The sequence below is a fragment of the Anabas testudineus genome, chromosome 21 (genome assembly GCF_900324465.2).
Source record: "Anabas testudineus chromosome 21, fAnaTes1.2, whole genome shotgun sequence".
NCBI lineage: Eukaryota > Metazoa > Chordata > Actinopteri > Anabantiformes > Anabantidae > Anabas > Anabas testudineus.
In genome coordinates, this window is record NC_046629.1 from 21,492,493 (window position 1) to 21,508,211 (window position 15,719).

At 38.3% G+C, this 15,719-nt stretch overlaps 1 protein-coding gene across 1 annotated transcript; it reads left to right on the forward strand.

Annotated features, from left to right (window-relative positions):
• The first annotated feature begins 238 nt into the window (after positions 1 to 238).
• On the forward strand, positions 239 to 15,719 carry pms1 (PMS1 homolog 1, mismatch repair system component). The gene is made up of 13 exons (XM_026377087.1): positions 239 to 318; positions 953 to 1,096; positions 1,241 to 1,423; positions 1,904 to 2,006; positions 2,395 to 2,558; positions 5,199 to 5,315; positions 8,508 to 8,630; positions 8,752 to 8,898; positions 9,016 to 9,845; positions 11,909 to 12,376; positions 12,588 to 12,718; positions 14,486 to 14,646; positions 14,758 to 15,719. The coding sequence occupies exons 2-13, from the start codon at positions 965 to 967 to the stop codon at positions 14,971 to 14,973; spliced, it is 2,775 nt and encodes a 924-aa protein (XP_026232872.1). The 5' UTR covers positions 239 to 318; positions 953 to 964; the 3' UTR covers positions 14,974 to 15,719.

Genomic DNA, 15,719 nt, shown 5'->3' on the forward strand with positions numbered 1-15,719 from the left:
AAACTAATCATATATACCAGGTGGCTATGCTAAGGCCTACATGACTTTTGTTTACATTAAAATTAGTTAGAGCCTGGCTGTGTTCGGGTTTCGTATAGCAAGATTACCAAAAGCTGTATTTCTAAAGACCATCTTTTGCCTGTTCTACCAAACCCAGGGTAGAATTATCTCTTGTATTGGTTACTGAACCCGCCCTCGTGCCTCTTCTAACCAATGAACGTGCAGTGTAGGGGGCGGGAATCAGGCCGTTTCCGCCGTGTGGCTCGTGTCGGTTGTTGATGACAGATTGAACAGAGGCTGTCAGAGGGGTTTGTAAAAGTCAGTATTAAACCATTCATTTCATTATTAACGTCAACTTTTAGCTTAATTCGTTCGTAATGTTGTAAGGTTGTACGAAATATGGGTTTAATTGTAAGTTAACGAGTATAAGAGGCCCAAGTACGTTGTAGAGCAGTTAGCTAAGGTTAGTAAGCTCAAACTAAGCGAGTGACGTTACTAATCAAAAACCTTTTAACTAATTCATTTTATTAAGATGTTTTTAACTTTATAATAAACAATTTCCCGAATAAAAGAAGATAACCGCAGTGTTATGAGTTGCCTGTCGATACGTTAGCATCAAAGGTGTAGGTCTAGCGTCAGCTCAAATTGTGTGAGTGCGCATTATATATGTAAATGAACAGTTCATGGTTCATGTCAACTGGAAGCTCTGATTTGTATCATCAACAGATATAAATCAATATATCATTTTTGTCAAAGAATGCTTGTAAGAACTAAAATTAATTAATATCTTAATCTCTGTTTTTGCAGATGCACAACAGCACAGCTTGTTTGACATAGAGTTGATATGTAACTGTAATCTCATCCTACATTTACAGTGCAAATGGATCACCTATGCAAAACTGGAAAAACACTTTCTTTCGTATTTAACTAAAAGCAGACCTTTCTTAAACAGATACAGGTAATCATGAAGCAGCTGCCACCAGACACTGTGCGGCTCTTGTCTAGCTCCCAGGTCATCACCTCTGTGGCGAACGTTGTGAAAGAACTCATGGAAAATTCGCTGGATGCCGGAGCTTCAGGCATTGATGTTAAGCTGGTACTTTGTCTGAATTACAGATTTGGAATAAGAGAGATTAAGAATAAGAGTGGAAAAGTGATTACTACTTGCTCATAGCAGAGTTTGGTCAGTTGTTTTATTGGCTTTTTAGCAGCATAGTACTGTTGTTATTCTCCCATGCAGGAGAACTATGGTTTGGACCGGATAGAAGTACGTGACAATGGCCATGGAATAAAAGCTGCAGATACTCCTGTAATGGCCATGAGACATTTTACTTCAAAGATCTGTAGCCATGAGGACCTGGAGCGACTGGAAACATACGGCTTTAGAGGAGAAGCACTAGGCTCCATCTGCGCTGTGGCTGAGGTGAGACCTATTTATGAAATGTATATATTATACACAATATACAAGTTAAGGTTATCTCTTAATTATCTTCTAAGTTGTGTGTCGGATCCAGACGTGAACACCTGGGAATAAAAGCTGAAATGTTGATCTCTTGTTTTCAGTCTAAATCAAAAATAAAAGAACTAACCTCACTGTTCCAGGGAGTGTATATTCAATTCAATTGAATTCAATTTTATTTGTAGAGCGCTTTTTACAATTGATATTGTCACAAAGCAGCTTTACACAACCAAAGAACAGTACATGAACAGTGAATACATAGATGATTTCGTAGAAAACATGTACTGAATTAAAAATTTTATCTAGCTCAAGCTTACATTTATAATATTTTACAGCTGACATTAATCTCTTATTTTACTTTACTCATTTTAGAATTCAAATATACATCCTAATGTATTTTTGATATTATACTAATTGGCATGATGCCTTGTGCTATTTTTTTAGGTGGCTGTCACGACCAAGACAGAGGAGGATGAGATCAGCACCCAATACACGCTTAACTTCACAGGGGAGATTGTTTCTCAGAAGCCGTCTCACTTAGGACAAGGTACAGCATCATTTAACCAGTATTAGGAAACAAAAGTAACATTTCGAATGCTATGATATTGTTTATTCTGCTGAATGGAAACAGTTGCAGTCATCATTAGGTTTAAAATAGACAAAGTCCTACTGGAATACAGTTTATTTTTGTTAAAATAAAGTATTTATTTAGTTTAGCATCTCTCTTGAGAAAATGTTTTGTGGTTTACTTATTTCCTGTGAAATTCATCAGAATAATGCACACTTTAACAAATAGGGACCTATTTATCAAAGTGTGCATTATGGTCTTGGTCTCCAGTTAGTTCTTGTCTAAAGTTATCATTCAGCCTTGTTGCAGGAAAAGTAAATTTGATGACAAAAGCTGTTGCAGATCTTTGCCTGTTTGTGTTTTCCAGGTACAACGGTGAGTGTACTAAAGCTTTTCAGGAATCTGCCAGTGAGAAGGCAGTATTACTCCTCTACGAAGAAGTGCAAAGAGGAACTGAAAAAAGTTCAGGACCTTCTCATGGCATATGCCATTATAAAACCCGAGTTGAGGCTCATGCTTGTTCACAATAAGGTCAGTAACGTTTCATCACTTCTCAGATTTAGGCAAGTGAGGAAACTAATTGTGTCAACTTTCTCCAACAATCAAACTTGTCTTTTAGAGTGATGTGCAAATACAAATAGGGCAAAGATCAAACAATCACATTCTTTAGGCAAACCAGCAGCTGTGGTCACATAGTGGAGTTTTTACAGTGATAAAAGATATAAGAGTGTCCTAATTTTACTGCTCTGTTGTCAGTCAGAATGATTAGTGTGTTCCGAGCAGCCATCATTTCATCAAAATGTGAATAAAAACGCTGTAGTGCCAAACTGTCAGTGGTTGTGTTGGAACATCCTGAGCTCAGACAGTTGAGCAGAGAAGTAGATTATGTTTCCGGAGACATGAACGAAAAAAGCTTTTGGATGTTGGGGAGCAAGCTGTATTCTGTAGAAATGTGTCATAATTGAAATCCACTATAACACACATAATTTTTACCTTCTGATGTAAATTGCAGGAGAACAAATCAAGGTCTTAGAAGAAATTTAAAAAAAATTTCTTGAGAACTGATAGAAATCCCTGTTTATACAGTATGAACTCCTACTCACGAAGCAACCGCCAGGTGTCCTCATTAGTCTTCAAATGAATGTTCCAAAGCCTCTACAGCCTCTGTCAATATGCACCGAGTATTTATTGCGTAGGGTCATATTTGTTGCCAAATATGTTGTTTGTGTGTAGTTTGGCATACCTCACTGTTTATGTGTAACAACACTAAGCATAGTCCTAGGTAACTTTATTAGCCTCAAAATATTTGGCACTTCTACTTAATAAATTGCTTAAATAATTAACTAATTTTCAAAGTTGTAAATTTGCCAGTCAGATAATAGTTCAAGCTATATTTATTAATAACAATGTTTAATGTACAATTATTAATGTATGTTAACCTTCATGGTAATAACTTTTATGAAAGATTTAAATTGATATTTTACTAATGTACTGTAAAGACACCTAGGTGTAACTGTTTTTTTGGCATCTGTTAAACTAAGATAAGATTCAGGGAATTTCAGGTAGTCTCGTAGATAAAGATAGTAAAAGTAGGTAGTAATCATCTGTGTTGGCTAGGGTGTGAAATGATTGAAATCACCCTTCAATAATAATATTTAAATATTAGGTATTAAATCAATAAAAGGAAACAATTAAGCATTTTTATCCACTCAAAATTACAATCTATAACAGGAAATACTGCAAATATATTTGCAAGACTGTTCTGCGCAGTGGTCAAGGAGATGTTGGAGAACTCCATGGCAACAGTCACTGCAAGAATCGGTTTTATTAGAGTTCAACACTACACAATGAGTATTGCAGAGGATCCTCTGTCACTACTCCTCAGCTTAAGGGCTGTTTGCATCGCATTAACTTTTCCCAGGGACCAGGAACTTTTTGAGGAAATTAGTTCCTCAAAAGTGACTGACCACCAGGCTCTTGAAGCTTTGGCCCTCTTGTGGAAGTGCAAATGACTATGTGCTCGAGGGTCTTTTACCCCAGGGCAGGATCCTACACTGCTAGATCCTGGGAAGGAAATGTTCTAGGAAGCTACCAGAGAAAACAGCTTTACACTGAGAGGCAAGCTTTTAGTGTGAATAATTAAGGCAGTTATGAAGTTATAAACCTTTTTGTGTACAAGTTGTGTTTGTCTGCTCTTTATCATCTTGCTTGTGCTGGATGCATGCGTTTAATGCACACAAAAAAACAGCAATGTACTCTATCTTGTTTGATTTTATTACAGAACATTTAGCAGGTAGCTGTTTCCATACCATAAGTCCTTTCCCACGACAGCTAAGTGTAAGTGTCAGATGCCCCAAACACAAATATGGCTGACTGAGAACTCTGATTTGGCTGATTATGACGCTTGAGTAAGTTGCTGAACACAGCAGCAGACTTAACCCCAGATTCAATTTCAGGCTGCAGCCAGTGTGTGTGCACACAGAAGTGCATATAGGTGGTGTGGATCACAGAGCAACCACACGTCTACCATCTAAATTTTGTAGAAATCAGTTTAAAGGTTGTCATGGGAGAGTAGGGAATCCATTTCACACATTCACTCACCCCTATCCTTTATCTCCAACTCTGCTATTTGGCTTGTGTCATGTTTCACAGCTTCTCTAAGAAGTGTTTACAGGAGTGATCCGTTTACATGTGCCAGATTTGTATTTAATAGCTGAGACATGCCCTGCAGCAGAGCGCATGCTTAAAGAAATCAACACCCAGGAGATGTATTCACCGGGTTTCTGATTTGGCCTTTTCTGTCAAGTTTGCCATTAAATGTGTTGTTTGTTAGTTTACTTTGCTTTGGATGGAAAAAGATGGAAACTTGTTTTTGACTTTATTTCTGTTTTTAATATGAATATATAAGTAATAGTGTAATTGAATTAAAATTGAATAACAGGACTCTAAAAAGCAGGATTTGTCATGGTTAATTGTGTTTCGACTTACATTCTTGTTCATTTTCAGTTACTGGAAACCACTGGTTTCGTTCAGCCCTAAATTTTGACGTAGACTGACACAGCTGAACTCCAGATATAGTAGTGACTTGGTGGCCCAGTTACTATCTTGACAGGTGTTTATGTAGTGCGATTCACCTGATGCAGACTCATGGAAGTTGACATATTGTTCCAGGTGGTGGTTTGGCAGAAGGCCAAGGTTGCCGATCACAGAAGCGCTCTCCTTGCTACGCTGGGGCCCAGTGCTGTTGCCAACCTTCTCTCTTGTCACCATCACCAAGAGCAACCAGAGGTTAGTTAAGGGGAAATTGCAGAGGTGAGACTCAAAGATAAAATTGGTATGCACAGAAATACTTGCAGGTTAACCAAAAGAATTTGTGTTCTTTTATGCGAGTAAAATGTATAAACAGTACTGTGCAAAATTTTTCTTTGCTTTGGCAGTGCTATTATAAATATATACCTATTTATATTGTAGTCACTTGATTAGAATAAAGCTAGTGTACATAGGAAATATGTTCACAGTGATAAAAAACATAAAATATCAGAATAAACATGTTTGTTTTAACATTATGTTAGCTAAAGTGACAAATAATAAGTGTAACCTCTGTAGAGGAATCTGGAAAGGTCAAGGACAAAAACAGAAGTGGAAGATCTGATGAGATGTTTCCCAGAGTTTCTTCTTTGAGAGATCAGAAGTCCAGCAAGGACCTTGTTTCAGCATCTGGCAGCTTCATGTGGATGCCAAGTTGGTCCTTCTGCAGCCTGAAGAAGCTTGACCAGAAATGTTTTTTGTGGAAAGGCTAAAGCCAAGAAACCACTTTTTGTGTTTCTAATGTAAACAAAAGAGAGAAATAAATACTGGTCATCGTTCATAAAAGAACAAAGCAAAAGGTGCCTAAGACTTTTGCACAGTACTGTATATTATGGTATGTACTATAGGGCTCACATTTACAAGTTTTATTGTGTCACATGGACCAATGCCCAGGAGGGCAAAGTCACCTTTGCACATTTTAGCAATTGATGCAGTGAATGTGAAGAGACTACATGAAATGCATTGAGATCTGATGGATTACTGTCACACACTAAGCATGGCTAAGCCCTCTTCAAGCATACACCTTTCTGTCTTTGCTGTCATACTGTGGCTACTGTTGCACTCTGACCTTCATTATGGATCCACTATGGCAACGATATAATTCTCAACTAATTTCTTTAAGCACAGGCGGTAAATTACAAAGTACATTTACTTAAGTTAACTTAAGCAAAGTTTTGAGGTACTTGTACTTCAATGGAGTATTTAGATTTGACATTGTTTTCAACTATACTGCACTACAATTCAGGGGGAATGTTTTGTTTTGTTTGTCTTTTACTCCACTACATTTAATTTACAGATTTGCTTTCTAGTTACCTTTTATAGATGCAGATTCTTAAAACTAAATATAATCAGCTTTTAAATGATGATTTAGTATTATGGATTAAGCAGCTGTCAATACATAAAGTGGTTAAAATCAGCTCCATGTTTACCAGCTGCTGTTTTTGTTCCACACCAAGTCTCTAGGTAACACAGATCTTTGTCCTTAATTATTACTATAACATTGATTTTCCAGTTTATACCTTTGAGAGTTGGTGGAACAAATCTAGTCTTGTGCATTCATGGTATCAACAGCATCCACTTCAATACTTTGTAAATGACATTGTTTTCCCAGTGGAGTACTTAAGGACTTAATTTTAAATACATTTTAAAGCTAGTAGTAGTGCTACATACTTCTACTTCAAGTGCAGTATTTTTAGGCAAGTATTGAGTATTGTTCGTTTCTGTCACCTTTGCCTTTAAGTTGAATTTGTCAGCTCAGCTCTAATAAGATATTGTGACATTTAAAAGTCTGTCTCCTTGACATTTGCTGATGCTTAAAGATAAAACTAAATCACAAAATAATTTGAAAACTATTGTTTTATAATGATGTGGTCTTAACTGTCAATGCTGCATTTAATAACTGGTTAAGATGGATACATTTTGCAGTGCAAATGAGTGCATGCGCGTTGTACTTCACTGTGAGCTAATAACCTCATCAGGAAGGCTGGTCTTAAGCCAGCAAATGTGGTCAGTTGGTGACTGGCCAACTATTTCTTTGCCCTTTTCTCTCGAGTTCTTTCCTGATGAACAGTGAGTGATTTTTGTTAGCTAAGCTTTGCTGTGCTGATCGTAATTGAATTACTGTCGAGCAGTAACTTTCTGCTTGGTCACGGTAGGTGTCATGTAGCTCGTACCTGCTGCCAGGTTCCCAAATAATTTAGTCTGACAGATATGGAGCAGCCCTTTTCACCCTGTTTCTCTCTCATTGTCCTCTCTGTTGTTATTATTTTGCTGCTGCACTTTGGTATCCAGTTATGAGAGCAACCTTTAACCTTTTCCTCTTACTCCCTGTAGCAATGGGAAAGAACTTTTCTCCTCCTTGTCCCCAAGACCAAAGCTTAGTGATCATTGAACCAGGTTGACAGTTTCTTTGAGGCCTCACTCGGGGAGAGTTGTAAGAGCTATACCTCTGCAGAACAAAATGTGACACTCTTTTTGGCAGCATGACTACACATAGCTGCGGCCCTTTGGGGCCAGAGGTGCCATTCGTGCTCCCATAAAGTGACCCTAATGAGCAAAAATAGAGAGAAGCATATGTGCCTTGACCTAAAACAGCAGTTCATTTATTAACGTCATTGGCGTGCATTGCTGCTAATAATGAGCCTGAGGCTGTGTGGAAAAAAAAAGCATAGCTATTCACTGCTCGCAATCTGTAGAGCACTAACAGCTGTCCATAATTTCTTATTAGCTTACTTTCACAATGAAGTTTCTAGTACAGTTGTTCTCTTTTATGTCGAGTCATCAATTTCAGCTCATGAGAACTCCCCCTGGCATAATTTTAGGTGAAAGTTCACAGTGTATGTTGCACATTTTAAAGAAAGACCAGCTTGTCGTGCATGTTCATAGTCAAGTCTGCATGAAGTAAGCAACAGCTTCAGACAGGTCTTAATGTTAGTTTCATTTAATTCACTAAAACTGTAAGGAAGTAACAGTAGATGATAAACACTCCTATGCTGCCTACCCTTAGTTATTCCATGGTGATGTAAAAGAGTAAATGGTACTTTTCCTGCGGTTTAGCTGTGCTCACCAGACTGAATCAACTATGCCTCTAGTGCCTCTGCTTCTAACTGAACATGTAATGATGGTAGAGTTTATGCAATGTCCACATTTCAATACTAGTAGTTTTAACTTTTTTTACCCCTCTGATTCAGCCAGCTGCTCAGTGTGTCAATTTGAAACTGTCCAGACAAATTAAGACGTGCATTACCATTATTTGTTACATAATGTAATCTCTTTTTTCCCACTTGGCTGTGGGACATAGCATTTTGACTAGTTTCTAAACGTTTGCTTTATAATATCCACTTTGGGGTCATCTTGTGTTGGATTACTGACAGTATTATGTTTTTAATACAGATCTTTTTGGATGGCTTTTTTCCAAAGCCTGGAGCAGATTACTCCTCTACAAGCTCATCTAGCCCTGACAAAACATTTATATTCATCAACAACCGGCCTGTCCACCATAAAGACATAATGAAGGTAGAATCATTTTGGACCAATACAGCAGATTTTATATTGTCCTTTTTTGTATCTAACCCCATTGTTTTTCTTTGTTTATAAACAAATGTTATCCTGATACGACTGGGTGATTGATCATCAGCTGTTGCGTCAACACTACACAGCTCAGTATCCAGATGACCAAGGCAGAAATCGTTATCCCAACCTCATGCTAAAAATTACAGTGACACCCTCCTCAGTTGATGTCAACCTGACACCAGACAAGACACAGGTTCTTTTACATAACAAGGTATCTATGTAGTATTCACATTGAATATAAGAGTGGAAAAAAAATCAAAGCCCTAACCATGGACATGTAATTGAAAATTAAACTGAGTCTACCGTCTTTCTTCCATCTGACATTCAGGAGGCCGTGCTCACTTCTGTAGAGGCATTGCTTGTTTCTCTCTATGGCTATCAGCCTAGTAGTGACCCCTCAGCTGAGAAGGAGCTCAGTTGTGGGCCATCAACCAAGGAGGGCAGCCCCTCGCAGACTGATGCTTCACCCCTTGTTAATGAGCAAAGTAAAGAGGTGGATGACAATCTCACTATCAACAACGGTAACTTCCCCAAAGATGCACCTAAACACAGTGATACAGCTCAGTCAGCAGCACTAAGCACTGATGCATCACTGAATCGCCAGATCTCGAACAGTAGCTCTTCATCCTCTGTAGCAGAGGACTGGTTTGTCAATAACATCACAGAGACTAACTTTTGTCTTAATGATGATGGAATGACTCAGAGCTGCAGTCAGACAATCGAACCAGGTTCAGCTGTGAAATCTCTGGAGAGAGATGAGGACAATGCAGTATCAGCTACAGACAAAAGTAAAGACCAGTTATTAGCTGAGGACTGGAGCCGGGGGACTGCTGTGATCGACCTATTATCAGGAGAACCTGTGCAGCCTGTCACAATCCATCAACCTTTAAAAGACAGTCATTTTGAATCGGGCGAAGTCAAGATTCAAAACAGCTCAAACAAAAAGATACTCAATGCCATCACAGAGAAGCGAGCTGCTCTGACTGCCTACGACCTGATCAGTAACCGCGCCATGAGGGCACCACTCTCTCCTGCTGCTCTGTTTGAGAAGGAGGCCAGAGCTGAGGTTCTAAGGGAGAAACCCACAGCCAGCCTGCATGATATTAGTGTCACCGTTCACGAGAGGTGGAAAAATCTGGGGGAGGAAGAACGTAAGAAGTGAGTTTCCAGACCTGCACCTTTCCAAGGAGTTGTTTCCATTTCTTGTTATTTGCAAGGCAGAGAGAGGGGGGAAAGTTTGACCTGTCATTTGCATGTGAAAAACCTTGTCTGGAAATGTTGCTGATAGGGGCTGTGTTTCCAGTTTTCCAGTGTGCCTAATAAGCAGTTAGGTAGACAACATTTTTCCGCAGTACAGGTATCTCTAATAATTAATTCGCCGTTATAAATGTGTCCTATAATTAGAATAATGTATAAACAAATGTAATAACAGTTGCACTGAGACACAATATTCTCATATAGAAATCGACTGCTATTAACTGGTATTTATTTTTTTCTAATTAGTGACCTGGACATAATATCTTTATGTCCTATTATTTCTAAGTGTCTTTGTCCAATATCTCACCTACCCTTACTTTATAAGTGGTGTGACACATAGTTGGCTAGTGAAAAATAGACTTGGCCCAGGTCGGAGAATGGCGGTAATGAGAATTTGTTTTTGACCCTTGCTCTGCTCAGAGTCAACGGATATATATTAATAAAGATAAGACAGGAATTCACAAAACATCATACATATATATATATATATAAATATATATAAATATATATATATATATATATGTGTGTGTGTGTGTGTGTGTGTGTGTGTGTGTGTGTATGTATATATGATGTTTTGTGAATATATATATATATGATGTTTTGTGCTTTTGGTAAGATAGTGTAAATGCAAGTGTGCTTCTGACTCTGTGATCAAAGCACAAGCAATAGTGTAGGTGGCAGCTCACATGTAGGTCTTAGCATTTTCAGTCAATTGACTTTATCAAAACCAACTACAAAATAAGAAAACAGAGTCTTGTAATGCAGTCCCTGACAACCTCTAAAATGGTCTAGACACACATGGACACGTCTGTAGAACAAAGCACAAATTGTGCTACCTACTGATATGTTGAGCTACTTAGCTAGCATCATGGAATAACACCATCACACTGCACTCAAAATGCTTCAACCCAATAATGTTAGAATGCTGCATACCAATTAAAAGTAATTACACAGTTGGAAAGTGTTATCTGGAGTACTTTGTACTTATATAAGGTATGGAAGAGTGTATGGAAAATGCCTGTTTAGAGTTCTGGCTTTGCTCTGCTGCTGTCTTAAACATGAAATAAGTGGCAAGTACTTGGCTCTTTTCACCTCCACTGTTAAATGGCAGATCACTTATAGAAGTAATACTTACACAAGGTTACGAAAAAGGTTATTTGATTAATGGAGCCAGCAGTGTAAGCCCTAATGCATAACACAAAGATCTATGAAAGCATGAGTTGGCAGTTTAGCAGCGGAAAGCCCCCTATTTATATCAAATTCTCGACAAGTTCTCTGCATGTACATTGGGAACAAGGCGTTACATTACATTACAGTGAAGGGGGTTGATGGCCACAGTCCAACATGGTTGTGCATCAGCGAAAGGCATCAGCTTTCTCTTGTTCTTTAATGCCTTAGCTTTTCAGGTTGCACTTGCAGTGCAAATTATGAAGGAAGGCTGTGATGTACAGTAGCCAATCAGAATGGAAAAAAATAAAACATTAGGCTTGATAAAATAATGCTGGTTTAGATTGGGCCTTTATTTTCTACTGCTCTCTCTTATTCCCCTTCCTTGTGTTTATTTCAATCACTGCCAACTCACATTTCATTTCTTATTACCCCTGTCTGTACCTGAAAATGAATATAAATATATTTTAACTGTTTTCCTAGAATGAATTATCAACAAACCCAAATCCAATATTGCAGCTCAATAGCACCTTTCATCAGATCCACCTGCCTACTAAACACAAACTAATTTTTCATGCCCTGTAAAGTTAGCTTAAAATGTTAGGTTAAATAGTTGTAGTGCCCCTTTAAATGCATAATTTTTCAACTCAATTTAGTCCAGTTTTCACTTTGACATTTGGGCTTTTTTGTGTGTGTCTTACCAAATCAGTGCATGCTGGGATGCCAGCTTTGAAAAGATTTAATAACAAGCAATTCACTGCTGTTATAACTCTCACAGACTTGTTTGAACTCTGCAGGTATGAAGAGAAGGCAAAAAAACACCTGGAACACCATGACCAAAGAACCAAGTTGGTCTCTGCTGAAGGCCACAGAGAGCCAAATGTGAGCACCCCAAGGAGCCATGCGCAGGGTCACAAACGCAAGGCTCCACTATCCAACCAGCAGCTGCTGGATGAACTCTTCTCTGCAAAGCCCCAAAAGAAGACGAAGGACCCCGCACCTAAGCCCTCACAGCCCCTCCCCTGCAGCGTAGCTGCCCTACGGCTGCAGCTTCAGCGCCTCTCGTCGCAAAGCAGTGCAGCTCCAAGGGGCCTCCGTCTCGTAAACCGACTGGCCTCTCAGAGCGCCTGGGTCATTTTATGTGGTCAGAGGCTCATGTTGTTAAACCCATTTCGAGTGGAGGAAGCCTTGCTGTTTAAGAGACTTCTAGAGAATAATATACTTCCAGCAGTGAGTCTGCAGAACCCTATACAGTTAACAGAAGGGTAACGTATCACCTCTCTCCAGCAAAATGCCAGCTCTGACAGTTGTTTTCCTTGTGTGAACTGCACACTCATCGAGTTTCTTTACATACATCCACATTTGAGACTATTTTTAATACAAACAATCCTAAACTGTGATTTCTCTTAAGTCTAAAATACACTTTAAGATAAAAATACACTGTTGTATGTTTAACGTCTTGTATGTCCTCTCTAGAAACCTAGGTGGAGCTGAATATACTGACGCTTTGTACAACATGAAGAAACAAAACCCTGAGCCCAATGGACAGGCCTTCTTCTCTGATCCCAGGCTCGTAGCTAATGGCTTTAAAATCAAACTCACTCCAGGTAAATTGTAAATACATTTTTGGTCAGTAACACTGTTGGAGGGGGCAGACTTGTATGAGTTATCCTCCAGTTATATGGGTTTTCTGCTTTTCTGATGCTGACAACACTGTAGGTCTAACAGTCTCTAAACAAATCCACCATAGTACAAAACTGAGGTCTACAACACATCCAGTCAATCAGCAAACAAGGCTTTGAGTCATGCTGTTTAAAGGTCTAATGGATTGTTTAGTTTGATTTAACAAATCCTGGAGCCGTTTGCCATCATTAATGCCATAGTTCACCAGTCACTTAGAAATGTCAAACGTACAGTCCCCAGTAACTGGATTACAAGCAATTATTTCTGACAGAGTTTCTGTTTATCTGATTAGTTTTGGATTTTCCTATTGCTGCAGCAAATTTGCCAACTATGCAAAAATGAATGATGAATGATTAAATAGAGAAACAGTATTTTATAAATCAAAAGCGAACTGAGATAAAGGACCAAAAAATTTATTGTAATTACAATAATTTTCTTCTATAATAAATCATGCTTGGTACAACAACAAGCTATACAGTATGTATGTATTGACCAGAACACATTTATTCACACACACACACACACACACACAAGGAATAAAGTTTTATCATCTAACTATAATAAATCATGTATTTCAATAATTAATATAAAAAAAAAAATCAATCATGTTAACTACTAATCTGTAGCTATAAACAAGTTAGTATAGTATATAGTATAGTACAAGATATTCAAAGAACAGATTAAAAAAATAATAGTAATAATTTTCCTCACTGTATTGTTTTTTGGGGAAATAATAATTAATAAATATAAATAAATAATTCTGTATTATTCTGACAATTGCTGTAATAGACAACGTAAAAAAAATCAATATTAGTATAAATCAAAACCATGTTGTAAAAATGAAGTTTTGAAGTTGTTTGAGTTATAAAGTAATGTTTTCTTCATGGTCTTCGTGACATTACTTCTCTGTTTGCATGTAAAGGCCACACGGTGCCCCGTGAATGTTGCTTGTTTTTGTTGCTGGTTTGGTTCACCTCAGTTGACACTGGCTCTCTGCTCAGCAGCGTGGTGTCACAGTAGGTTTGTACCCCAGTGTGCAGGTGATGAGAATGGTTGCCCTTTAAGAAATTCTAGGAATTTTCATTTGGCACTGCCAGTCTCTGTTGCTGTGCATGGGACTGTGTACATAAAACGTTTTTGTTGCACAGTCTCAGCTGATTGTACTTGGCTGTTGTTAGGGATCAATATATACAAATATTGCAATTTTAAAAAAGCATACAAAATGTTGCAAACAACATATATGTGTCGAGTTAAACATATAACATATATATTTATTTACCATCCGTCGTTGCTCCGTGCATACATTTTTTATAGCACACGTACTGAGTAATGCCATCTTACTCTGGCAATACAACTATAAATATTGTATGTGTTTCTGCAGCTTCAGTTTTTTTTAACCTTTCTAACTTCATTTTGCATCCAAACCATCATGCATCAGAAATATAAATTGCACATGATTTGCAGTATTTCCTCATGAAATGAGAAGTCATTATTCTTCCAATCGACAAGACGACTTCCTTCCAGTCTGCTGGGACTTCTATTAGTCATTTAACACTCCATTTGGCTTTTTGTTTGTTTGACTTGGGAAACAGTCTTGCCGTAAACCACAATATTTATTTATTATTTTTTCCTGGAGATAGTAGTAGCGTCTGGAGTATATTAATCCTTGTTTTTCTGCTTGTTTTGGCCAGGCCTCACGTCAGCCGAGAGACATCTGGAAGTGACAGCAATGGCAGACTGTGTGCCTTTCCTCGGTGTGGAGGACCTCAGGGAGATTCTGACTGCAGTTCTGTACAGGAAGGCAAGGACCGTGCAAGAGTGCCGGCCGCTTAAAGTCACAAACTACCTACAAGTGAGAAATGCTAAACATTAATTACAAGAAAGGCACTATTACTATTACTACTACTGCAGTATTTAGTTTCGGTTGGTTTGTTTTATATGAAGTGTGTCTTTTCTCTCACAGGGCGAAGCAGTACGACTTGCTCGTCAGCTTTCTACTAATCTATCCAGGGAAAATGTGGAGGAAACCCTCCTACGGATGAAACAGCTTGGTGAGGACAAGCAGACCTGCATCCACGGACGACCCTTTCTCCAGCACCTATCTGACATCCCCACTACAGACCAGGAAGCCAAGACTCTGTTAAGGCCTTTAGAGCTTCAAAAAAAGCTAATGCCTTAATGAAAAGTAAAAGCCATTCAATATTTATGAAACAGTTTATTCTCAATTAAATGCAACAGATTTTCATCAGTGTAAGCTACATGATTGGATGTCCAATTTTATTATAAGGAAAACAAAAAATAAATATATTTTTCTGTATTTTGATCGAGGATATAGTGCTTTTTTGTAAGGGAAAGCAACAGCTACTGTTTCATCGTCATTTGACCAATTTACTCAATACATGTCTGGAAGTTAAGTCATGGCAACTGGACTGCCTTCTTGTTAGGACGAAATATTTCACTACTCAACCAAGTAGTTTCTTCAGACTAAACATAATTTCACCTGGATGACTGAGAATCTTTACTGACTTACTTAATACATACACTGCCCTTCCAAATAAAAGTCACACAATATTTAATTGGACCGACTTTAACTTTGATTAATGCATGCATTCACCATGGCATTGTTACGATAAGCTTCTGAAATCTCACAACATTTATTCTCGTCCAGAGTTACATACATTTTTCAAGATCTTGTGTTGATGATGGGTCAGTCGAACCGCTGTGCAAAGTCTTCTCCAGCACATCCCATGTGCTGTGTCATGCTCTCTGAACCGCTCTTTCACAATTTGAGCCCGATGAATCCTGGCATTGTCCTTTTGGAATATGTCCGTGCCATCAGCGAAGAAGAAATCCATTGATAGAATAACCTGGTCATTCAGTATATTCAGGTAGTCAGCTGACCTCATTCTTTGGACACATAACGTT